Source organism: Branchiostoma lanceolatum, chromosome 3 (genome assembly GCF_035083965.1).
Source record: "Branchiostoma lanceolatum isolate klBraLanc5 chromosome 3, klBraLanc5.hap2, whole genome shotgun sequence".
NCBI classification, from domain to species: domain Eukaryota; kingdom Metazoa; phylum Chordata; class Leptocardii; order Amphioxiformes; family Branchiostomatidae; genus Branchiostoma; species Branchiostoma lanceolatum.
Window position 1 is genome coordinate 31,297,119 of NC_089724.1, and position 27,965 is coordinate 31,325,083.

Consider the following 27,965-nt stretch of genomic DNA (forward strand, 5'->3'; position numbering starts at 1 on the left):
TCAAATTAACATCTTTCTTTAATTGAGTGATAATACATTTGTATTTAAAAAGAAACATTATTCCATATGATTATGAACATTTGGGGAATAATAATATACAATGTGTAGGGATAATACCTTCCCCCAATTCTTCAGTGAAATCACACACTTCATCATGGGTTACCTGACTATAAACTCAACAGACTTGTCACACAAAAAAGAACGTACATGTATATCAAATGAGTTGAGGTCAACACTTACATGTACATCAAGTGTGGGGCAACTCTGAACCATTTACACCTTGAAGTATGAGTCCATAGAATTTACGCTCAATTTTGTAAAAGCTGCATTGTCTTGGATATGAAAATTAAGTGCAATAGGAATCAAGGCAGGTGTCCAGTAAAAAGGTGTATCATGAAAGTCTGCTACCGGTATTTACAAGTGAAAAATGTTAAATACAATTCAATCTTACCTGAGAAGAGTTAGTAGGGATACAAAATGAATGTGATTAACCACAACTCTGCAACACTAAACCTCATTCCACTGCTGTCAGCCACCAGTTAACAAAGCATAGCTAGTGATATTCTATATGCAATGTAGAGCAATGCTTTGGAATATCAACTGCTATTGCTCAAAAGTGCAGACACAAACCGTTTTATTTGGTAACTGTAAAGAGTTGCTCTGCTGGAATAAATGTATTGTGCAACTTTCTAGAAAACAATTACAGTACTTTTGTCGACTCTGGTTTGCACTAGTGTTACGGATGCTGGGTTTTGCCTTTGGAAATTCTGCTTTCTGTCTAGTAAATCAGAGCCTAGGTTATTTTTTAGTTTTACCCTACCCCTACTTCATCCTAGAAAGTCACAACTTATCAAACTGGTGTGGTCATAAAAAGAAAGCAAAAGATGTAAAGGGTTTAATCAACATTTTAACAACAATTAAGTACATATCTGCATGTACAAGTTCAAAAACTCAGCATATTACATTAATAGGTAAGAATGATTTCAATAATATGTATATACAAATTAGAGTACTGTGTTTTCATTGTCAAAACAAGATCAAAAGCAACAGTTGTAAATTGTGGTCCCATAAAATCCTAGCAGGAATGTTAAACAGTAGTATACTAAGAACAAATTGTGCTTAAATATCAAACAATAACAGAGGCAGAATAAATATAGGAATGTGCTGCTATCACGATACAAACACTTGAAAACATCTACCTGAAAAATTCATAGTTACTGTAAAGATGAACTATTATCTGAACCTTTACATCATTCTTTTATTGAAAAGTTCTTTTTTTTGGTGGTAAAAGATCCTCATAGCAAGACCAATGGCTGAAGGGAGAGGAGGGAGGGGGTGTAGGTGTAGGTGAATCTTATATCTGGAATAATTTTATCTAAAATACTTTAAAATACTCCATGCAAAATTTGGGAGACCCAAATTTGTACTATTTGTTTGACTCAGAACAATGAACCTATGTATATACGCTGTACCTGCTGAATTTTCTTCTGTTTCATTTCTGTAAGTCCATGATTGTTCTCACATAACTACTAGCAAATTTTCATACAGAAAGTATGCTAAAACCTTTACTGATGGTATTCACAAAGCTAGCTTGGTGAAGCCCAGCTTCAGGTTAAGAGAACAATACGTCACAACAGTCTGAAGTTGGCATACATCATGTATATTCACCATCCTCAACTCTTCTACTGTGCGATGTATGTATAACTGATTGCCAATACTGTGCAATGTATGCTCTTTGTTAGTTTATGCAATAGTGAAGACCTTACAAGTTGCAGAATGCAGATACACATGTACACATTTGTTTGTTACAGTGTAAAAATTTGTTAACAAATTGGTGCATATACAACAATTATAACAAATTCTGCAACAACACACACCAGAGGAATCAATTTGAGACTTATTAGTATTTACAACTTTCACAAACATTGGATAAGTAAGAAGTACATAATACTTTGGAACTCAATACAGTAGGTTTACCTCTTTTAAAATATTTCAGACCTTGCAATAAGTTGAATGCCCCCTTCCCCATGTTCCTGTGACAAAGTTATGAATAAAATCAACCTAGTAAAATATCTCTTATACTTGGTCCTGAAGTTATGAATTTCAAAATTGTAATCTTTCAACATGCAACCTATCCTTAGTTTAAAGGTTAAAATTACTTTACTCACAAGATCATTGAATACGATTTCTTATACACTGGATGTCTGAACAAGAGACAATGGTTTTCTCGTAATTTCCCTGGCCCTACTAGTTACTGTGGTACATATGAGGGGGGAAGGATCCCTCTGGCAGGTGTGGAAACATGGAGGGGTGTGGCAGCTGCATGGGGTAGGCATGGGTGCCTATCAGGTGCTGCCTCAGCATCTCCTCATACATGGCTGCTGAGTGAAAGTGTCCTGCGTACACACTGGCCGGATGGGACGACAGTTGGACCTGTCCCTGGGGAGAGTGCATTAATAGGTGGGGGTGGGCGTAGGGGGGAGAGTGTAGGTGGGGACTGTACTCCGGCATGAGGAGGGGAGCTTTGGGCAGGTTGGGGTTGTAGTCTGTGATCATGACGTGGGGCAGCCCATCTCGGACGTCCATCCTGCGTGGAAGGTTGGGGTTATAGTCCGGGATGACAATCTGCGGGTGGGAAGAGGTGCTTTCTGTGTGGGGCCGTGACACTGACGACATTGTTTTGGATGGCGAGGTTGGCAGTATAACAGACGGAGGCACCGAGACAACTGTTTTTGTGTGTGCAGGCCGTCTGTCCTCATGCTTACCCCCTGGTATGGATACTGTGACCTTCGAAAGCCCCGCCATCGCTTCACCTCCCGATCGCCCCGTTTCAGATTTGAGTTTGTGTGAGAGGTTTGCTGGAAGCCCTTCCTGCAAGGCAGAGAGATCTCTTAAGTTATTGCCCAGTTGGTCAACTTCTCGGTTGTCATTTGCCACCGGTCTCGAGGAGCTCTCTTCTGATACCTTGGATTTGGGAAGACTGAGGTCAGTTGGTTGGTCAGAATCATCGATAGCAGAGCGTGAGGACCTGCCGGGCTGCAGACCCTCACTCTGAGCACCCTTATCTTCTGGGAAGAAGGTCTGGAACTTGTGGCTGTAGTATTTGGCATCAGCGTTTTCCTTACCAAATGATGGTGAGTCTACCCGTGGCCGTTTTGCCAGAGGGTAGTAAGCTTCTAATTCTAACTGACCGGCCATTGCTTGTGCAGCTAAGAGTTGTGACATGTAGTGACGCTCTAGCTGCTCCGTGGGTGGCAACGTCCGCTTGTGGCCAGTCATGCTGTTGGACGGTCGCATCAACTTCTGATGCTGATCGTGATCATGCTGCTGCGACATCTGCCTCAGGATGAGGTCATCAGGGTGAATGGCACTGGCTGGCTTCACTTTCTGAGTGTGTTGGATCACTGAAGGTCTGCTGTTCACAGATTCTGACCTGGAAACAGGAGGTGATCTTGTCGACCTTGTAGGGTTGACCTTAACTTCTGGGGCATTAGCCTGTCTTCTCTCTGGGACAAAGACCTTCACAACAGAGCCCGGAGCTGGGTTAGTTACGGCAGGGCTGCTCTTCACGGGAATGTGTGCGGCAGACTCAGGTTTGATCTCTGCGTGCGCTGCTGACAGGCGGTTACCATCCTTGATGAGGGGAGGTGGAGGATATAGAGGCTTGACAGGTACATTCAGCCTCCGCTCCTCCTGCAGATGTGAGTTTGGTGTGGTAACCACTTTCCCTTCCACCAGAGATCCTTGACTGTCCTTCTTGGTAGTCAGTTCTAGCACCAGTTCGCTGTCACTTAACGTAGGAACTGACTTTGAGGTAGTAGAAACTGGCACGTGCTCCCTGGAGGAGACATATGCTGAAGCAGCCTTCTCACTGTTGTTGACAGAGATGTTAGCGGGAGGGCAATTACTCTTCTGTAATGGCGCGACGGCCTGAGATGGCTGCAGGGGGGCAGTGCTGCGTCCTCGGATAACGTCCCAGTTGGCAGGCAGCGGCTGTGCCTTTCTTGTAGCACTTGTAAGAGGAGGGGGAGCCACACCCGGTCTCTGAATTTCGATGGCCACAACATGTGGAGACCCAGACGCTGACACCGCTTGCATAGGTTTTCTGGTGTGTGTAGATAGTGGAGTTGGGTTGACACTTGGCTTTATACTGGGTATAGAAAGTTTGACTAACGGCTCCTTTCCACGAGCACCTGATACTGATACAGCATTAGAAGTGGCAACAGTGGCTTTAGAGCGAGGCTGGCTGTTTTCCATGGTACTGGCCAAAACAGAAACAGTGTCGGCCAAAGACTCTCCTGGTTGTTTTTCCTGGAATGGAAAGAATTTTCTTTAGACACAAATGAATGAAAAGTACAAGTGTACATCATCACAGTTATTTGCAGTACAACAAACTTGTTTGTGAATGTTTTAGAAGGCATTACCAGCAAATGTGTGTTATTTCCAATTTCATCCTAATTCAAAAGTTTCATAATATACAACACTTAGGCCATGCCAATTTAATTTGTTGCTTCTCGAAATAGCCTGTTCTGTTTTAACTATTTTGAAAAAAAAAAAAGAAATTGGGTCACTATTCCCATCAGTGTTCTCACCAGAATTTTTTCACAGCATAGGGGTCAGGTACAGAAGGCCAACTTTACGCGGTGTAAGTCACGCGTGGAGTGCTGAAGACATGACCAGAGTAGGGAGTCCGGCATGTTCCCCAGAAAATTTGTAAATTCATAACCCAATGAGACATTATTTCATGCATTTTGAGGGATAAATTTTGTGAAGTAGAGTTTTTCCTCTGTCACAGCCTCATTCTAAAGCCAAATATGAACTTTTTATAAGATTTATGAAGGGTCACAAGGTTTGTCCCAGAAAGAAACACCCCTATGCTGGTTGAAACACAGAATAGGGGTCCAGATCACAGCATAGGAGGTCCAAATCACAGCATAGGGGGCCCCTATGCTGAAAAGGCCTGGCGAGAACACTGCCCATTCACAAATTTTTACTCCCAATTTTACTATCTGTTCAGTTGTAAAATTCAATAGCCACCAAAATAGATTATAAAGGCTTGCACATGACTAAAAGTGTGGTCATATTGATCATAAGTTATAATTTTTTATTTACTAAAACTATTTCTCAATATCAATCCATATATTACATGGCAAAAGGTAATTTTGTTACTGAAATTATATCAAAGAAAAGGGTGCATTGCATATAATGAGCCATACAAAGCTGAAATTTGAATAATTGTCTTATTCTTTATGTTATGTAAACCCTTATCTTCACCCCAGACTATTTGCAATATTTTTTTTCGCCCTGTCACTCCAATTTTTTTCTGAAAAAATCTGAGAAGCAACAAATCAAATTGGTGTGGCCTTAGTACTAAAAACTACAACATACTAATATTTGAAACATGGCAAGAATTTCCACCAGTCAAATTATTTACATAACAATATATCAAAAGTGCTGAAGTGCCAAACCTCATTCTTCTTGATGAGGTCCTTTATCTTTGCCCTGACTGCCTTCTCCTCGGCATCCTTCTGTTTACGGGCACGGTGTTTGATGGGAGGCGGAGGAATGTCCTTCTCACCACGTAGGTAACGTTCAAATGGCATCAACAACCTACAGACAGACAGGCACTTCCATCAGAGGGCAGCAGTACAAGCATATGAAGGATACTGTCACAGATGGAAACTTAAACATCAAAGTTACATCTTCACAAGAAAATTAAGGATGGTGGAAAGAAGTCTGATAGTGCTGGCAAGAAGATATCTACATGTATTGGTATACCGGAACTTACAAAAAAACAGTATTTCCTTGTGCATAACACAAACACACAGGAACAGAAAGGGAGACACAAACATAAACACACACTGTAATGCTACAATCTGCCACTAGGGGGCACACCACACACACAGGGAAGAAGACATGTTAATTAGTCAAATGTTACGTTTACATGTAGATAGGCAGCCCACACACACACACACACACACACACACACACACACACACACACGAATTAACACTGTAATGCTTCTATCTACCACTAGGGAGTACTTTAACACACAAACACATATACATGGATGACAAGTAGTATCACTTACTTCTCATAATGTCTCCTTGTACATGTGGCAGCACTTGTACTTCCTGGGTTCCCTCCCAACTTGTCATAGATGTGCTTCCACATCCGCTTCTCTGTAATCTTTGATTAGAAATGCAAGGATTTTGAGAGTGAAGAGACCAAGAAAAGAATTCTCCTTCCATACCTACAAGTACAAGTTCTTTGAATACATACTTATTTCAACAATCTCTAAGCAATGACCAACGTAAATCCAGCTTTTTCTAATTCACAACTCCTCTGTTCATTATACTTGAAACATTTATTTCCCCTACAGTAACACAATACTAAATACGTTTATGAATGTTAAACATCCAGGTAAGCAAATAGAGTGGTACAATTCAAACATCACTACTGGACAAAAGATAAAACATAAGAACATTCTTTACGCATCCGTAGGTAAACTTCATTCTTCTCGTTGAAAAAGGGCAGTCGGATGGACGCCCGAAACGTCCGAGTTTTATCTTTTGTCCGGTAGTAATGTTTAAATTGTACCACTCTACAATACTAAATAGTATTACTACACAATACACATTGAAAACTTTGATTGAGGAGGATTACTGAAGAACATTTTTGGGTATCAGGCACCTTAAGATAACTTTCTATGGTCACTGTCGTTAATGAAACTGCTGATGTTATTGGCATAGTTGTGCAGTACTAGTAGAAACTCACCTTCTCATATCCTCCAATCTTCTGGGCCAGAGAGAAGAATAAGTACAGGTCAACTGGAAAAACAGAAGCAAGAATATTTCCATCAATAAAACTGATTTTAGAAATCCCAACATTTCTTGTACAAAATTTTCTTGAAACAAGCAAGCCCAGAAGTTAGCAGATCAGCCCACGCTACTGCTGATGAAAATCAATCAGCCGACAAGTCTGCGAGCTCGAAAATACATTTTCAGCAGTAATATGCCCTTGTTCTCTCAATCTTTGCGTAATCTTTAAAGATTGGTCGATGTTCGCAGGTCCCCAAGGCCTGCCCAATGTAAGAAACATGCTTGAGACACAGCAATTTCGATACAGCAAATATGGTCAAAGGTCACTGACTGTGTGACAGTAGGTTAAAGAAAAGAAACATTGGGTGGATGCCTTTATCATGTATGCACACACCCCCCCCCCCTTACTTATTTCTCCTGGAATGAGGCAGAAATTTCCCACATACTTTGTTTGAAGCCCAGACTGGGGATCCTGGAGATGGGTGTTCCTCTGTCCTTCATGAACTTGAAGAGCTGCGTGAGCATGACGGCCTCCTCCTCCCTGTCCACCTGTTTGCGTGTGCGGTTGTTCCCTTCAGCCTTCAGCAGCAGCTTCCCCTCCCAGTGTCCCTACAGACAGAAGCCACACATTACATTGGGATTGAAGGCAGGAATTGGCTAGCTGCCCAGGTTTTCATTCTATGAACAAAGATCCTTACACATATCTGACATGCTAGATCTCTCTCTTTATGTATATGTCACAGTACAGATTGGAATCCTACTAGTATAGAATTTTTGGACACAAGCTTGGAATCATGGCAGTCTGAACTATCAGCACTACAAAATGTCTTATATACTTCCTCATTTTAAGAGAACTGAAGGAGGTAAAATAGCAATAACTTGTCCATCCAGTTCTTGGGGTCATTGTCATATATCCGCTTTTCTTTAACTAGAGATGCAAGGATTTGCTATCAGAAATTTTAAGGTAGATGGAGTCCCAAAAAATCAAATTCTCCTTCCATCCATACAAGTTAACAAGGGGTCTTGTATTTCAGTTTTACATTGTTAAATTTGCTGGATCACTTGGGGGAAATCTACAAAAAGAATATAAGAGAATCCCTAGATACATTTGTACTGACTCTATTTTTCAAGGGCCTGGATGCTCTTTTCCGTAAGGCGTAGGAAAGCCTTTTTTAATTTCGCGTAATTCATGGGGAAGCTATTTTATTTCACACAATTTGTAGGGAGGAGGCGAAAATTTCCCGTAAGGCGTAGCCAGTGCATTCATGTAAAGCATAATCAAGCCGAAAAATTTTCCGTAAATCGTTGTCTTGCCTCCTGGTTATTCATAAGTCGTAGTGAAGATGCCAGCATTGACCTGTTGCGTCAGGCTCTAAAAACAACTGTCAAAAACGCAAGAAATGTCATTTCAGAGGGCTGAGTTTTCAAAATTTTCCAGGAGGGTATGCCTCTGGACCCCCTAGAAAGCTTGCGCCTTTGCCGCTTGCTTGTCCCAAATGCTGCTAAAGAACACCCCCCCTCCATTTAAGGGGATCTCCATTTAACGTCCTTGGTCTAAAGTGGGCCCTAGTCAACCAGCAAAATTTTCCCATCAAAATGCAGGAAATACTGTTTTAGAGGGTCAAGATTTCAAAATTTTCCTGGGGAGCATGCGCCCAGAACCCCCAGGCTTGTCACACCTTCGTCACTCAACATGGTGAAAATTCTGACCTGTCTGCAACACCTCGCCCCCCATAAGAACCTCTTCATCTGGTCTACCCGTGCACGATCCCAGGATGGCTCACGCGACAGCCATGATTTTCCGCATTCAAGATCTATTCTGATCAGTATTGGTGCAATTTAGAGTCATCAATATTCCTGAATTTAGCGTAGAGCACTGCCGGCCTTCCTGAATTTAACATAAAGCATTTGGGGCCTTCCTGAATTCAACGTAAAGCGTGATCAAGACCCCCCCATGCAGACCCTCTTTTCTTCCGGACGATAATCAAAAAAACAATATGAATTTTCCAGGGCCTTATGAGAGGAACCATTATGTATCAGTGGAGAATAGCCGGAGGGTGTAACAAAGTAATGAATGTAGTGACATGCAACAAACAACACATGCTTCACAACACCCACAACAGCTGCTGACAGATGGACACCTGAAAGTACCTGCTTTATCCTTTCTCCTGGAGCAGAGTGCAGACATATATAGAAAGCAGAGTTACTTGACTTTTTATTAGTAGGAAGATAACAAGCACAGATCAAAGACTATACAAATACTTCATTCAGGATGTTTACAAGGTTTTGAAATCCTTGGTGAAGGTGCTGGCACTGTTACACTGTGATAGGAAACAACTCAAGAACTAAAAAATGTAGCAATGGGTAAACATACATATGGACAAGAAAAGTGCTGGATTACTGACACAACAGACAAATGCAAACATCAAGAAGTGACAAGTGCACGGTAATCATTTATAATTGTTACAGTGGTCTCCAAAACTCTTCTGTAGAAGGTAATGAACATACATTGTTGTACATGTAGCTAGTCATCACAACTCTCAAGACAAAACAACTTTTTTTATTGTTTCTTTCTATGATAAGACTGCTTTTTTTCAAAGTTGTGGTGAAAATAAAGGAAAGAATTGTTACCTTTCCCTTGAGACCTCTTCCTTCTCCACTAAGAACATGCTTTTCTCCATCCTTATGCTTCAGTTTAAGTCTGTGCTTCTTTCGTGGACGGCCTTTCAAGTTGGGCGCTGCAAAATTAATGACTTGGTCAGCATGTTTTCAATATATGAGGGAAGCAGAATACAAATCTAACAGTCTAAACAGTCTAAACTAAGCTGACGTCATACAGTGTTCGAAATACCCACCTGCAGTCTGCAATTTGCAGATAGTTTTTTAAGATTGCAGAAGAAAAATCAAACAACCTGCAATTTTGCAGAATGAAAAAATCAAGCTTGGAATTTAAAGCAAACTAGCGGCGCTGTACATATATTGTAACCCGTGCCGGGCGAACCTGACACACTACAGAGAGGACACGGTTATGCGTGAGGCTTTTAAATGCCATCCAGTAATATTATTTTGATTTTAGAAATTTTATCTTTTCATATTTCCATGGGCCGTGGCCGTGCAATTTTGTCACGGGTTGTACGATCTTAATTAGGCATCAGAACACTTATTCTTCACAAGAATATAATGTCCTTGTTCCTCCTTTAGTCCTTTATCAGGCAGGTTGTTGATTTTTTGTACACATAGTTTTGAAATTATAAAAAAAGAATTGATTTGACTGATATTGAATAAATACGTAAATAAATTTGCTTGTCATTTGAATTTTTCACACACATGTATGTTATTCCTGTTTCAAACTTTACTCAACAATAGTAAAAATTAGATCGAGTGAGAGAATAAAGAAGCAGCAATGTTGCAAGGCTAGATATGATGCACATAAGTAGACATTATTAGGTTGAGAATGAATGAATAAATAAATAAAGTTTAAGAAGGTGTAGTATGGAGGCTTGTTTATTTGCAGAAAATATTTTCAAATTGCAGAACAACATTTTGACATTCTGTAATATTGCAGAACACTGGAAAAAAGTATTCCTACCACTGCTCATAGCTTATCATCTGCCTTGTCTGATTCACCGCTTAATTTTTCAATTTTTTCATATGTACGCGTATTTTCAACAAAAATTACATGCTCCATTTAGGATGTGAATGAACCACAAATTGCTTCCATTGCCCAGCACCCAGAATCCATGTCTAGACAGATAATATATGTATCAAATGATGATATCGACAACGACAACAACAACAACAGCAACTCATATTTTGGCACCCATCACCACTTGAAGTTCTAGCTCAGTAGCTGTTACAGCTTTTCCATTCATCAATTAAAATTCAAACTTCACTTTTTCAGCAGGGAATGTTGACTTGGAAGCTGTGGTAACATTTACAATTTTAGATCACAAGATGCATGTTTTTTCTGCCCCATTTATTTTGTGCCAAAATCTGAAAACCGGCCAGCAATGAAATTGGCATGGCATGGCCTAAATTGCTTTCATCATTCATGGAATGAAGTTAATTTAACCCCTGACAACCAGGCCACAGATGGTTGACAAGGGAGAAAACTGAGACGTTTAATCTTTAACCAGTACTAATTATTAACATCAGGCAAAGGATAAGAAATTCTCTTTGTACTCCATTAAGTTAGCAGAACATGTAGTTTTCAACCTGTGGGGATTTCTATAGTTAAGGACCACAGACTGACTGGCATTGACGCCAATTAAAATATAGTAGGGTGCATTTCAGAAGCATGACAAACGAATATGTTTAAGTTGAGGACATAATCTACAAAATATCACTGAAAACGAGGCAGGCAGCTGCAAAGGTCACGCGCATTTATACGCCTAATGGGCAAACTTCACAATCTCATTTGAACCATCTAAAAGCCCACTTATTATACTACCATACAGTAAAGTTTGTGCCTCGCTAGCTTTCACGTTAATGTTTTTACATACGTTTCAAGGTTTAGGGCGCACTACTTTTTTACCGCTACATCATAGACTCCGGGGGTCGCAGAGAAATACTGTGTGCTGCTACCCTAACTGTGTCAAGACTGCAACCAGACTGTAGATAGGAATCTGGCAGTATACAGTATAGAGAGCCACATGACATAATAGAAGATTTCATAAAATGTCAAACAGATTCATATCGTATTTATGTGATAAAGGTTTGATTTGACATGATCAAATCATTCTAAGCTGTTTTTTATGTCAGCGGCTAGAAGCTGATCAGACATTCCACACAGCGGTGACCGCCCTATGTTCCGAAATCTCTAAGTTCCGAAATCCCTATGTTCAGAAATCCCTATGTTCCGAAATCCCTTTGTTCCCAAATCTATATCTATATGCAACTAAATGTTCCAACTCTGGGCCATAATTCAGTAGAAACATTTGCGGCTCAACAAGGTTCATGGAGGCATTTACTGATTTAGATCTTAGATCCTATATCTTCATCCTTGCTTCTTCTGATTCTCTTCTCTTGTGCCATTTGGGAGATCTGAACCAGAGTTCGAACTCAATCACAAATGTCTTGTTCATGCACTCTGAATCTTTTTCTTTTCCTCATCAAGTATTCAATTGCATATCTAACTGGCACGAGGTTATTGTATGTCTTTCATATCTAAATTCTATAGACACCAAGCGGCATTCGGACAGTTTGTACAATGAAACATGAAAATATGAAAGATAGTCAAGATTTTCAAAAAAATCTTGAAATTTTTTTTACAAAGAGTTTTTGATTGCTAGTTCAAAAATTTCAAGATTTTTTGTAGCTTAGATGCAGAAATCCCGAGATTTTTCAAAGCTGATATAAAAAAATTCCTATCTTTTTTTAGGATTTAAAAAGTACAAATGGAGTTTTAAATGCGTTGTGGACTCTTCCTACGAAATATGGTAGTGTGTCGGAACATTCCGATAGGGGTTTCGGAACTTATATGGCAAAGGGATTTCGGAACATAGGGTTTTCGGAACATAGGGATTTCGGAACATAGGGATTTCGGATATAACAACTGAATAACATTGGTAGATCTGACAAAGGCTTTGTCAGACTACATATGAATTTAAACGCTAGTAAATGGTGCGTGATAATCGACCTGGTTGAAGCCTGTATTGTGTGGCGGCCTGTTGATCACTGGGAGGCAATTAGAAGCTGTTGTTTCACTGCTGATACTAACACACCTGGTATGCAACAACCTTCCAAAATGTCTATTAAATAACCTGTTTTTCTCATAACAATTATGGTATACTATAATCACCCAAACAGCAACAGATAAATATTCAACTTTTCAAGTTGGAAAATATCTTGAATTTGTTGCCTGTGGATTAACAAAGGGTCAACAAAAATATATCCTGATTGAATTTATAGCTACTCCTTCACACCTGGACAGACAAATTGAATGTTTGTGTATTTTCTAGTCCAACAACTAGTTTTAACTAGTTTTAACTAGTTTTAACTTGGAAAATGTTAAAACATTTTCCAACATGACATAGACCCCGTTCACACTCAAAAAAATGGATCGGATTAAACATTAATCGCAACAGAATTGATCCAATCGCGATTGATTTATGCGTTCACACTGCTTTCGCCAAGTGGATTAAAGTACGCTGTGTTTCAAGTCCGATTGAAGCACGCTGCGTTTCACAGAAATATACTATGTAACGCTTGTTATAGATCATAGGTTGAGGTCAAAGATTCGCCATCGCCTCACTACAACAACTACAAAATGGCGGGAGTCCACCAATTTGTTTGTTTGGAAGGGAACGCAATCAGCGGGCTATGAACGTGAGAAGACGCCGTGAATGACAAAGGTTTTTGCATATTGGCCTAGCTGTAGTAAGATCCACTGGAAAATGTCCTTATTTCAGTGGCGTTTGTTTTCCTGTGCGATGCGAACCCGGATGATGACCTCACACCCCCAGAACCAGCCGAAATCCCCGGCGATTAATTGTGGTTTAATCATGTTTTGAGTTCACGCTCAATTTTCGATAGGATTGGATTGGACAGGATAAATCCTCCCCAAACTACCTCCAGAGGTGGATAGAAAATAATCCAATCCAAATAATCCGATCGCGATTGGGAGCGTTCACACTGCAAAAATTCATCGCGATCGGATCGATTCTATCACAATAATACGTTTAATCCGATTAAACTTTTTGAGTGTGATCAACGGGGTCATATAAGGAGTGACTGACATGCCAAAGGACACATTGTCACATTAAGCATTGAATAGTAAGAAATTTGTCTTGGACAGGGCGGCTGCCTACGAATTACGAAGACCAAAAAGGCCTGATTACTCCTTACGAAAAAGCGCATGCAGGCCCTCACTAATGTCTTCCTTTACTTTGTTTGGGGCACTAATCTATAATTTTCTAGTTTGAGATGGTCCCTATTTCCTATGCCACTTTCTGTAGCAGAGAATAGTTGACCCCCCAGGGCTTAACTACTTAATCTTGAAGGGACAGATGAAAATGTTTATTCCTTCTGTTATGTTAACATGACACTAAGTACTGACTGTCTAGGAATAAAAATGCTTCTAAACTGATCTCAGTGAATTTTATTACTTATAGTGGGCTGTTAGCTTTTCATGATTCTTGTACTTTGTAAGTGTGCACATCATGTTTGTACAGCCTGAATGGTCTCTGTTCTTGTGTAAATTGCTTGAGTTATTTGAGAAAGCTCTTATCCAACAACGCCTGGCCATATTATGCCACCTACCATCTTGACTTAAATTACTGTCCGGAGTTCAGCTATTTTCAACAGCACTACAACTTCCAGCAGCTAAATATTTGTAATGTGATGAAGAATATTTGTATCAAAATAATTCACAAAACCTCTTGAATAATATAATGGTACAGTATCCCACAGGGATATCCACAGGGATATGGTTTAATTACTTTCCTACAACAAAGGACTTAGTGAGCTGGCTGTAGAAAAATGTGTTAGGGGAGAACCATTAATAAGTTGTTAAGGGGGGGAGGAATACAATATATTCAAGACAACTATAAACTGCCAAAGATATACAAATAGAGAAGCAATGGTTATGTATATACTCTTACAATGGTGATTAAAAACAGTTGCATGTGGAAGCCGCTAAGCAACAAGAGGTACAGCTGTATGGACTATAGAATAACACACATTCAAAATGACACTGATTAATTCTACCCTCTGACCTCCTCTGTGCTGCATGGGCTGAACCTAATGTTATCCTAAATAGTAATGATAAATTTGTGGAGTGTAAAATACATGTCTAAGTCAACGTCATTACTAGAAAAAAATTATGCTTAACTCTGGACAAAGTTTTATGTATAATTTCATTTGATTTTAAATCAATTGCCGTCGAAATGAATGCCCTTTCCTAAATTACAGCAGAACAAAAACAACCAAAATACTTTCAAAGCAATTCTGACAATGACAACTGACCTCTGTTGAAGACATTATCTAATGTATACTGTATGGAACTGACTCCAAACAATACACACTGATGCATTCCAGCTGTCTAAGATGTTTTCAATTTGCCAATGAAAATTACAGATGGCAGTCCTAACTACGAATTTCAACAATAATGAGCTCAGCTAGCTAGGTTGAACAAAAGAAATATCAATGTTACCCAAAAATATATGCAATGCAAGGTTGCCTAGATTGTCGGTGTCAAGACTCAAGGTTGTTTACAGCTATGACAAGAAAATGCATATGTAACAAATTAGCCATGCCTCTGCCCCACTTTCAAAACAGCATGTGGGGAAAGCAACAAAAACAGAAAATGAACAAAAAATCGATAAATTAGTAGTGGAATCACAGTATTTAGTCAAATAAAATATTTCCTCATAAATTTGATTCTTTATTCTCTATCAATACAAAAAATGTAGATCAGTCTGTTTTGTAATAATATGCACACTAGTTTCAGAAAATAAATTTGAAAGAGCACAACTCTAACCCTGCACAATGTGACTGTAATAAACAGAGAGCCAGGGCTCTTTTTGTTGACTACAGATTGGGAAATAGTTCAACAGATGATTTATGTTCAGCTGGGATCACAAGGACACAAGAATGTAGCACAAATCCTTCAGGGGAAAGTACAAAAAGTTCTAAAATGTTTCATGGTGAAATTTCAATGAGAATACATAAATTGTATTGCTTGTATAATTTTGTTAGCAACAAGGAAAACTTGTAACGCTTAAAATACATCCCTGTTCCATGTTGTTATATACAATACTTCACTATTGTCTTTCTGTTTGAATTGGAGGTCTTGCGCTTGTTGAAATGGTCCCTTCAAGGGGAATTCAAATTTGCTGCAGGTCAGCAGTTTATCATTAACCCTCTAGAGAGCCACCCCCCACCCCAGTTGATATACAGTATATGAGAAATATAGGCAATACGCATGGTTTTATCCGTCCTTGCCTCAGACCATACAAAATACCATTTCTTACCATTAAAAAATTCATCTTGGATTTCCACAATTACAGCACACAGATTACCAGGCTGCCAATACAAATTAACTACTGCTGTGGGAAAATTCAGTCAAGCAAAATGATCATCAGAATCATTCATTCTTACTTTCTTGGAACAAATCCCTGTGAGTATGAACTATGATAATAACTACAAGATTATTGGATGGCACCTTGACAATCCTAATCATTCAAAAGAATTATTCAACATAGCATAAGATAAGGCACTCAAAATTGTTCCCAATGATAAACTAGGTTAACTTTACATGACGTACGTGAGGAAACTTAAAATATCAACAGGAATGGCCACCATGCATAAAGACTAAGCAAAAATTTACAATTCTACAGTACTGATTTTCAAAGCATTCCATTCCCCTCACGTCCTGCTGGTAAGTTAGTGCTATTAATGATCTCAATTTTACACATCAGGCTGTAAAGACAGGATAAACTGTTTATGTTTTCTTTTCCTACAACACAACCTGTGTTTTATCTCAACTGCGTTCAGTATACCGTCTTACTGGACTCATAATTACTATTACTTGATGCAGAATGAATAATTTCTAGTACATATTAATCTCAGTGTAAACCTAGACCTCCAACACAATCAGTACTGTCTGTAGGGTATTTCCTGGGAAACAGGCTTCATTAGGTGACCCATGCAAATATCTCATAACTTTGACATACCAATTTTTGGCCATTTGTTTGGTGAAGGGGAGAAACTAATATTCATACAGGAAATATATAATATGAAGGTTAGAAGAAAAGAAATTCCCTTCTTTTTATACTGGACTACCCTCCAAGCAGAGGAGTGGGTCCGTCTGGTTTTTGACGTGTTTTATAGGCTGTCAGGTTGGCGACATTAAAAAAATGTGACAAAACAGAAAGCCCGAAAAGACTATAATCTCCAAGCAGACGTAGTAAGGCAAAAGTAGAATGCTTCTCAAGCTCCCGATTCCCAGAACAGCGGGCATTTCTTGCTTTTACTAAATTTAGAAACATCTTCAGGGTTGGAAAGTGCCCATCCCCCCACCCCCCCTCAGGGCTGCAGTCTCCAATTTTAAACTTTTTTCCTTCTCACTCATTGTTTGGGGCCCATTGATTGGGAGCCCATGTTGATAATTTTCATAGTTAAATCTGTCATGTTAAGCTTACAAAAACACATTTTCATCAAGTTTAGGTCACAAAGTTCAGATTTTCTGGACGGATGGGGTAAACAAAATTTCCGTCCCAAGAAGCAAATTTCCATCCCAGGATGTAGGGACATGTACTGGAGACAGCTCTGGCCACACATCACATGTTATGCACTGCTTTGCCGTTATGTAAACCAACCTGTAAAGCTATATAATACCTGCACCATTTCATTATGGCATCTCCCATATTTTCCATGTTTTTATTGTGTCCAATTAATCACCATCACTATTTTTTTACTTCTCTGTATCAAAAAGCAAATATTTCTTAATGGACCAAGACTGGGCTTCCTGTGTTACCGACCAAGTAAAGGTGCATTGTTGCTCACTTCACACAAGGTGAAACAACAAACAAACCAGACAAACACCTGCATTACTGCTGGACATCCTGCTGTAATACATCAGTAGGAACTTTCCCCATTGTTGCTCAGCTAGTTCTTGCCTAGCCTCATGGGAACACAGACAACTTTCTGGAAATCATGGGAAGAATTCCAACTGCTGTTTGAAACCAACCCTTCAATGTGTTGCAACCCAATTTTTGTTGCAAACAAAACAAGAGCTTTTAAAAAAAGCTGGCGTTTCGGCTACGTTTATAAGTGTGAATTGTCTTTTCCCTTTACTTGAAGTAAAATCTGCCAGAGGAAGTCACTCAAGGGCTGTTCAGTCTATAAGAAAAATTGTCATTTTGGGAAATGAGTACTGTTTTAATAGAGAAAGGCAGATTGGGGAAAGCAATTTTGAAGTTACGTCACTTAACTTAAGTGCTTTTGAAAAAGCTGGTCTTGGCCTACAACTTGTACTTATTTGTAAAATGTATAATAGGCTCATTATAAAAGCTATCAATGTAATTATGTACATGGCACGCAATAAAACATAAAATTTGAAAAAGCACCATTGAATCATCAGAACTATGGTAATTAAGTGAAATAGAAGTTCATAACAGCTAAGGTTCTATCTAAAATGACTACCAAATGTCAAACAAATCAACAGCTACCTCATCCGTATTATTCTGGTTTCCGCATTTACAACATTTCTTCCTTATTTTCCTGGGTAATTTTGCTAAAATTCATGAAAATTCCCATAGTTTTGTGCCGAGGGGCGCCACTTTCCACGTCCGTGTTGTCTGAATGAAGTCGATACTGAACAATGGAGCATTTGCTACTGTAACAAAGAATCGCTGTTTTGCAAACAACATCAAGAGCCTCTGTTTACATCGGGGATAGAAGTTTAGTGGCGAGTGTTTTGCAAGAATCATCTTACCGCGCATAGGAGCCGCTGCACGGTATTTTCCATTACAATGAACAGAAAAATTCGAATGCCGGGTTTGGAATCTATGAAGTCCTGTTCATAAGACAAAGGCCTTGTATATATTAAATGAATATTTAAAAATAACAAATATAAAATATTTCTTTATTTATTAATGAAAAAAAATGATATTCATAAATATGATATTGATAGATTAATATAATATCAATATATATTTTTGATATTCAATATCTAAAAAGAAAAAAAAATCCACGCACGGAGACGAACCCGGATCTTCTGGGTTCGAAGTGCTTCGCGTTGCCAGATCGGCCAAGCTGCGGTACGTAACTATTCACTCTGGACGTAATGCTATAACCTCACTATATGGTATCATTTATGCCGATTTTTGGTCGTTTTCTTGACGAAATCATTTTTTTTCTTCTGCAATCTTGTGGAATAGATGTAATATGGTCATTTTTCAGGATATCAAAGTCCGAAACCACAATGCAATGATATTTCCGAACAGTTGTAGCAGTTACATGCGGTCGCCGTCCTGTGTCACATGCAAATCTAGCCTGCCTGCATTTTCGTGCTCTCTTGCCATATAAGGCAACGGCTATACAAGGATTTGAGAACGTATTGCCATATAAGGTCTTATTGTGTGCGACACAGTGTTGAACCAAGCTTCCCTGGTTCCTTCCTTGAAGGTCCCTTGCTTGAAGGTAAAAGCCAGGACAATGCGTTCCGGCGCGCATGCGCCGAAACGCAAAAAATTCAGAGCAAGCTTAACAGAGTGACTCAGTGAGTGAGTGCAGGGCTCGAAATCCTTTTCATTGTCACATACAAAATAACATGTTTACAAAATTATGTGTAGTCAGTAATAAGCACAAAAGCTCACAAACAGTATAGTATTACAGGCATTTACAACATCTAAAAATTTAACCCAAAAAATTGTTTTATCTTTCATTAGTAGAATTTCTACTGTACAAAAAAAAAAAGATTACTAAATTGCACCTCCAGAAATAAAATTGCATGAACTTACTGGGATTGGGAAAATGCTTACTGACAGAAACAGTCTTCATTCAAATGTGTGGCAGACACACACACACATATACACAGCAGGATGCGAAATACAATAATGCAACTTGCAATTGGCGATTTTTCAAGATTTGCCATTAAGAATAATATGAACTTGCAATTTTGGAAGTTGAAAATACCGATGGAAACAATAAATCTAAGGCTACATAAGTACATCTGTAAACAAAAAGTATTTTGCACCCTGCACAGACACACAAAACCTAGAAATATAGGCATACATACCCAGCTCATCACAGATGTGTGGATGATCGTACAAATCGTGATGGTGGAAACTGTCCTGACAGTACATGAGGTGGGTTTTCCTGGTAACGCTGAATCCTCCCAACGCGGCCGATAACTTGCTCCTCAGCCATGGATTGGCTACTGCTGCCAACCGTCTCTTGATGGCGCGGAAGCGACAATACCGCGGGTAGCTTAGAACGACCATGCTGGGCTCGTCATCACTTTGTGCTCCTAAAGGATCAAAATTTTGTCATACATTTGGTGGATATTACAACTGATTTGAGGAAGCATTTGATTTTGAATGTTCTCTACATCGGGAGAAACATAATTCATATCAGTGTAAATTCATTTGTTTCGGTGTGGATGTAATTTTGCATTAGGAGTAGAAGGCATTTCAATTACACAGCCGAAACAGCACTGTAGCAGGACAATGCATATTCCCAGTTGATTTCGTGGTAGAGAGGCTCTGCGAACATAAAACCGTTGCAAATATTTCAAAATTTGTAGGCAGGCCAGACCAATGAAACAAGTTGTTTTAAGACACTGCCAATAAAAAATTACTGCTCTGTATAAGAAATGCAAAGCTTTAACATTTTTACCTATTTCTTGCCTCTCCTTTTGGACGTCAGAGATATTGAGTGTGCCGTTGAGTGAGAAGCGCTGTATTCTCTCTGCCAGGCTGCCTGCAGATGGCACCTTCCCTGTGTCCTCTGGCAGGACCACTAGACCATGAGGCCAGTTTTTCCCGCTGCATGTCCAGGAGGCCAGGTCCTGAACCCGCAGGATCAGCTTTTGGCTAACAGCCACTACCTCATGCTAGGCAGGAAAAACAACAAAATTTTGTGTCTTCAACATGGCCTCCATTTCAGAGAGATTTTCAGTATGACATGCAGTCTAATATGCAGTGTACATGGGATGATGGGGCAAGGACTAACTTTATGTGTCGCTCTGGATACACTGTCTATGCAATTATTATGAATAAAAATATGCAGCAATTCATGTTCCCTCTCATTCCAAAATGAGAAGGAATGTCTGCCTACCATATTGGATTCTTATTATTGGGGTCCACTTACTACCTATAGCCTACCTACCTAGTCCCTTGACCTCCGGGTCGTTGGGGGGACAAGGTAGCAGTCCACTTAGGTCCGCTTCTAATTTTTTAGTTTGACAGACGACAGGATAAGAAGATAATGGATGCTGTTTGGGTCATAGATTATAGCATAGCACAATTTTGTCGTAATCAACTCATAATAACTGTACACAAAGTGTTTTTCAGCCTCAAATACAAACATGTACATGTACTACTACTGCTACTAGTATTTGTTTTCTTGGAAACTAGTGGAGGTACATGCAAAACCTGGTAAATACTTAAGACCTGCTGCATATTCTTTATTCATAATTGAATAGACAGTGTATCCAGAGCATCACATTAAGTCCTTGCCCCATGTTCACTACATATTAGACTTGGATGAGCTCAGGTGAGTTTGGATGAGTTCGGGTGAGGTGTTTAGGCATACCCCTTACATACCTAGGTTATGTGATGTAACAGCTACATGTGTACAATGCAAGGCAGTTATAGAAAAACGATACTGACAATTTCCAAATAACTAGCCCAATCCCCGCCCATGGCGACTGCCTCATTTTCAAGCTGCTTCAGGCATATGACAGACATGTTTTTAAAAATCTAATAGCATTGATTTATCCATAAAGTGTTTTAATAGAAAGTTTAAACAGTAACTATTGTAAATAGAAAATGCTAATAAAAAGTAATATTGATGTTGTTGTGCCCATCGCAATCTTAAACAGTATCAATAACGTTACCGCAATGGTCTGGTTTGGTTTGAACTTTTCAAAACGATTACGTGGGTCATACTAGCTACCCTGGGTCAGTGGGTGCCATCCTATTTCTACTGGGGCTCCTACATTCGCTACCCTATTTTTTTAAGGTAGTGAATGTAGGAGCCCCGGTAGAAATAGGATGGCACCCAGACTAGGCCATAGCGTTAAAAACTAAGATTTCGTAGAAATTACTATCAATTTCTTGTATTTTTATCAAACAGTTTTCTGTTTCTTAAGTTACATACCGCTGAAAAATGATTTTGCTGGGGCAAAACATATCGGCGATACTTTTTTGGGGGGGACCAACGCCATCTTGGTTTCATGGGATAGGCATGTGACTGCTGGTGTTTCTAAAATACTCTGCTTCTCTATATGAACATTTAGAATACTCCCATTATTGAAAAGTAAGAAATCGTGTTTTCTTTTTATTACCATGACTTGCACAAACCTTTATTGGGCGCTGCTTGCTTGTGATCGCCATACTACTATGCACTATTGGACGTAACGTGTGAATGAGGGAGGGTGCTGCGAGAGGCAGACTACAGTGTTTTGTAGTAAATGATGCAAGTCAAATAATGTACTCAAATTATGACGGAAAATTGTACATTATATTCATCATCATCATGATATTACGGAACGCAAACGTTGCAACGATAACGGAAAATACAACTTTTGTATGATCTTTCTGTCGATGGGAATTGACCCTGGTGGTGGTTATGCTGTCTAAATTAACAATAACATCATTTTCTATCCAGATCCAGATCGGATCATTTCTATTGGATTCAATGTTTAATCTTATTCATTTTTTTTTAGTGTGAACCGGGTCATTCTCAGACAGAAAAAAATTGAGATTAAGATAATCATAATTGAATACAGGTTTGCACAGAATAGCAAAACAAGAATTCCACGAACAGTGTTGACCAGAACTACCCAAGTCACACATTTTCAATTCAAAATAAATGTTATCACCTTTCATGCCTTTATTTACACTTTACTGGATAGTGATATCACACACAAGGCAGGCCCCTTCCCAAGGTCAGAATGGTCTCTCCCATTTAACTGGCCAAACAAAACCTCCCTTTTGGGCACAGATCCAATTACAACAGAACAAACAATTAGGCAACCTTTCTCCCTTCTTATCTCATTTAACATTCAAATACATTCATGAAATTTCACAAAAATTCTCGTCAGATAATTTAGAAGAAATATTGAGCAACAGTGAGAAAACAGCTGGTTGGTTTATTGGCCCACAAAAAGGTCATACTCAATTTGGTATTTCTTCTCTTCAGAGGCAGCGCACCCAGTATGTAATTACAGACCTACATGCTGGCTAGAAGGTTCCAGATACTATTACACCAGGGTGATTGCCTTTGCCTTATTACATTTCACTCAACTTTTGTCAAACAAAATTCACAGACAAAGAAGGGACCATTGTCCCTTACACAAACAACACAGCTTGGTGCAGTAGTGTGACAGTACTTGACAGTCACAACAGACATAAAAAAAAATCTGCAGCTAAAGTACTACAACGTAGGGAAACGTGAGAAAATAATGTACTATGAAAAATCATACACTGCCAATAAAAAGTGGAAATAAAATAATTAACAGCCTTGTTTAAGTGCTACTAAGCCACGAAGCATATTTGTATATCTTTTGTCCTTTTGTTATTCAAATAGCAAACGTTTTTCAACTCACGCAACAGGGCAAGGGTGGCAGCAGGCCACAAACTCATTGGTAACAAAATAAAACACGCTATTCCAAGGTGAAAAGAAAGAAAGAACAGTTTTTATATCTATGTTTAAGAAATTCCGAGTGTTATTGGATAGCAATGCAAGAGTTGAGCGTGGAATGTGTTTGCATTGTAGACATAGTAAGTTGACAGTCCACTCTTTTATTTCAGCTGTCTTTGTGGTGCAAACAACCATACCCGCCAAAAAACAAAGAGCAGTCTGATTTGTTCATGAATATACATATATTTTGACATGGCCAAATGAAGAAAATACTTCATATATTCATGATTTAATAGGTGTGCCAGCGCAGTGAAACTGAATGCTAAATCTAGGGACAGGCTATTACCAAATAATACACTTTCATCCTGCTTGTAACCTGGACAGTAAACAAATATATCCTCAGGGGTATTAAATAACATACTTCAAGACAAACACTATTTGTTGAATCCATTTTTTTCCTCTCAAAAGAAACATTTTAATATTAGAAACAGTTGCTAGTCCTAACTTTTAAACTCAGCGTGTTTCCTTGGAGCAGATAGTTACTGGTAAATTCGGAAGACAACAATTTACCGAAAATACAATTCAAACAATGAGAAACGAAGAAATAATTTCCTGCTCTACAGTGAAAATAGAAAATTCAAGGAAAATGCTGAGAAATAACAACTGAGTTAAATTCAAAATGGTTGCATCTATCTCAGTATCTACTTATCACAATCTCCTTTTGACAAGAGTAGAAAAGAATTCCTTAGCTTAGGGATGCAAAATAATTCTGCCTGGCAATGTTAAAACCACACAGTGGTGCTTTGCCATTTTCCCACAAAGGGACGAATGTGGTGAAATATTTCGGTTGAATCTATATTTAGATTTGAAGGAAACATACTTGCTACATATCGCCAAAATTTGTCTGTAATAATTAAATAATTCTTCCATTGTGTACTGTGACAACTTGTTTATTGATGCCAATTTGAGGAATGTCTCAAAATTCATGATGTCCAAAGAAAAGCTTTTGATTATCATTCATCTCTTTATCAACACCATCCATTTTCCAGTGATTTTGACATTCCAAGAGAGAAACTAAAATTACCTTGAAAGTTGAAAAAAAATCAAACCCCCGGGGGTGGGCTTGAGCCATAACTAACAAATAGCAGATAATGTATTCTAGGTTGCTCAGTCCTTTAGAATGGAAAGCTGGTCCAAGAAGAGGACAAATCAATACAGCCTTGTCAAACAAACTTGAAGAAATTTTCAATACCTTTTAGGGAAATTAAAAGTGGACTTTATTTCACCCATCAAAACACAGAACCAAATTGGAGGTGTACAGACAATTATAGACAGAGGCGGTAATTTATGCAGGCTCGATTTCTGATAAAACCCATAACTACTTGTGGAATACTTGGTAATAAATAAGTGTTTTTTATACTTTACCTGACCGTGTTCTTCATCACGTCCTTGTGGCGTGTCTTCAGGAAGGAAATACAATCTACTGCTGGACAGCAGTTGTTGGTTGTTATGGTCTTCCCACAAGAGCTGCAGTTCACCCAAGCACAGCGGAGCTTCCGGCTCATACCGAAGGAAGAAAAATTCCCCCAGAGACAGAATTCTTGGCTTTCCTTCGTGGGAGAATCTGAAGGCCTTGTAGAAAGTGTAAGGTCCATGCTGGCCACAGGAACTACCAACCCACTGCATGAGAGACATATTCATTTCAAACTCTTATCTCATGAATAGGACTTGTCCAAAACAAGGGAATGCTGCACAAATACATCAGGGGCCAGGGAGGAACTCATAGGTTCAGCAAATATTGCAAAATTTGATACATTATTCTACTTCATCTAATTTACAGCACACAAAAAATGGGAAAATTGAAGTTACCTCTTACACCATCAGTTCTTCAACAAATTACGTTCAAAATGTAAATGTGAACAATTCTGTCCTGTGCTAGAGAACAACGTTTCCCCCCAGAAACTGAGTAAGTGGCTAAAAAACAGTAACTAAAGTCAGATAATTGGTTGCTGATCCAAAACAAATGTCATTATGTTATTTTTTAGGGCATTTTTTTTTTCAAATTCAAGCTTTCGGACAGTTAATGAAATGGACTGGTTTGAAATTCATAATATTTTCTGCCTTTTTTTAAAGAAAGAAACTCTTCACATGAGAAAGAGCTTAAATTTAGTTAAAACATTAAAAAAATATTTTCTAACCTTACAGAAATTCCAGTTTACCCATTTCAATAGAAAAATATAACTGTTTGATACCTGTATTTCATGAAAAACATCAGAAGAAATGAATTCAATCTAATAAGAAGAAACACAATTTCCAAAGTATTGAATAGAGTAGGAAAACAGAATCTGCAACGATCCCCAGCGGGTGCTCCACAAATAAAAACTTGGCATCACCTTTCAATATACAAATCTAAGATGAACACACGGCGTGATTACCACAGGATTCTTCCATTAATCTAGCAGGTATCGTACAAGGGACTATACAAGAATATATACATGAATAAACGGAGTAAAATTTGGGCACAGTTGAAGCAGTGAGAGTACAGGAATGCGAAACAAAATTTTACACAACAAAGGTCACCGAGCGTTCGATTCGCTACACAAACATCGCAATACAAACCGCGCCGAGATCGCTTTACAAAATTTAACGTTACATCCTGTCTACGCGGTTGAAAAATCTCAAACTAATATCGGCGGTTTCCTAAGTATGTCAGAAAATATTGGGGCTAGTTTCCTACCTGGAAGTCCATATTTTGGGCGATTTGTCGAGGGTTTCACATGGACTCAAATTGACACCTTTACTCCCAGATCGTCTCACCGCCTGTTCTGCGTTTGGAACCGGCCCCGTGACGTCACCTCATTTGCATAATCACATTTCCCCTCTGGAATGAATCACAATCCATCACATTCAGACAATCAACAAGTTCCCTACAGGAAGTCGACTGGGAGGGGAGGATTTTACCTGACCAGGAACACACTTTTCCATTGATATGAAGAGAGAATCTGTTCCAATATTGGACAAATCGCAGTACATGACCTTGTTTTTGTCTTCTTATATTAAACTTAAGTTGACTTATTACAAGATTAGAATATCAAATCGATGTATCCACAAAAGCCCATTTTTCTGCTTTGAATATATCGCTTTTTTTTTTTTCTCCATTATAGAAAATCAACAGACTCACACTGCTGTTTGTCACAATAACTGACAAATCAATTACACGGTTTGAAGTACAGGTCAAATCTTTTATGTAAATTTGCTAGAGAAGTGGAGAGCAATACAACATCATGAAAATCACTTGTACTTGTAGAATGTGTTGCTGGGAAAAGAATTACTGTGAAGGACAATCTGATCTCCAACAATTTAATTCGATTTAAGATAATGCACTTTGGGATATCATTGTCTGAAAAATTAAAGTTTTGCAGAGACGTTTGGGAAATCGATATTACATCATCATGCATGTTGTATCATGTTTCGGGACTCTTATTGAACTCATAGTTGGATTAACGCTGAAGACATGATTTCAGTTAAAAAGGGAGTCAGACATCATGTTTATATAGCTAATACGATAACGTCACCATTTTAGAAGAGAATTTATTAGTGGGTAACAGTAACGCGACACACACAAAATTGTTTGCTCCTAAAATTTGTCACTTCCGTCCGCCGTCCAAGACGCCACTTTGAAAATATCAACTCTACAGGTAAAGGAAGTCATTTGCATATATGGCGGGTGTTCTTGTCGTACAAAGTCCGAGCTCAATGGAGGGTGAACCCTTCTCGTGTTACATTGTCAACAAACATTCAGTCCTGCCCTGCCCGTTGTCTAACAGGCATGCCCTTTGTGTTTGGCCAACGTTACCCGGTGAATGAAGAAAAACTATTTTTGTTCATTATTCACCTTGTTTTTCCTGCACCAGGCAAACATACCGTACTCCAGAAATTATGTGATCATTAAACCGAGCTGGACAAGTGCCACCAGCGACGAGTGTCAACATTAATATTCAGGGTGACTGTCGCGGTCTGGTTTTGTACTGGTCACACCGAAGAGGTACTTTATACCAAGGAGGTTTGTTTATACACTGGGGTTACGTATACGATAGTCGGTAACCTCCCTTTAACATGTGCGGAAACGTCTATTAGATGTTAGTACGATAGGCTTCTGAAGTTCATCGGTCCAAATCGAAGATACAAATCCAGATAAAGAAATTTTCAATTGCAAATAAATCCCTGAGTTTGCACGATTTGGGGGATGAATCAGATGATATACCGGGGATGAATTTTCTCTGTTGTCTTCTTTGTTTGTCTGCTTCAGTTGTCTTCTGTCGTATTGTGTGATATGTTGTCCTATTTGGGACTGCTGGGGGCGTGTGACAAAACAATTAAATGCAAATTTTCTTAAAGATCTCAGTCATGTGTCAAACAAATATCACCCCAAACAGCAGTTCGAGCACAGGCTTGTCCGCGGTGACCCGTGAATGGTAGTGATATCTTTATCCGATCGCGCAGCAAATAAAAACGCCCAAAATCTGTCACTGATTGACAGTTGCTCCGGGCTAGAGGCCCTGTTGTTCATCCGTCATTGTTTTGTTGTTTTACGTTTATGGGATAACGGCATGCGGGGCCTTTCTCGTACAAATTGTTACGTTAATTTAGTTCAGAAAAGATCGGCGGAGGATTTTACGAAAATGTATTATTGACGTTGACATTTCCAAGGACATTGTAATTAGAAATTAGGTTATTAATATTTCGTTTCCCTAGCAAATAAGAACACTAGCACTAACGTTAAAGTTAGGGTGATACATTTCAATAAATAAATACTAAGTATATTACTCATTT

At 38.9% G+C, this 27,965-nt stretch overlaps 1 protein-coding gene across 1 annotated transcript; it reads right to left on the minus strand.

Moving 5' to 3' along the window:
• Positions 1-26,002, minus strand: LOC136431414 (AT-rich interactive domain-containing protein 5B-like). Its single transcript, XM_066422771.1, has 10 exons — positions 25,870-26,002; positions 24,558-24,812; positions 20,163-20,379; positions 19,564-19,794; positions 9,453-9,559; positions 7,268-7,430; positions 6,778-6,830; positions 6,092-6,189; positions 5,469-5,610; positions 1-4,311 (listed from the first exon to the last, which is right to left on the minus strand). Exons 1-10 carry the CDS (start codon positions 25,879-25,881, stop codon positions 2,248-2,250), a joined length of 3,342 nt encoding a protein of 1,113 aa, XP_066278868.1. The 5' UTR covers positions 25,882-26,002; the 3' UTR covers positions 1-2,247.
• Between the last annotated feature and the right edge of the window lie 1,963 nt (positions 26,003-27,965).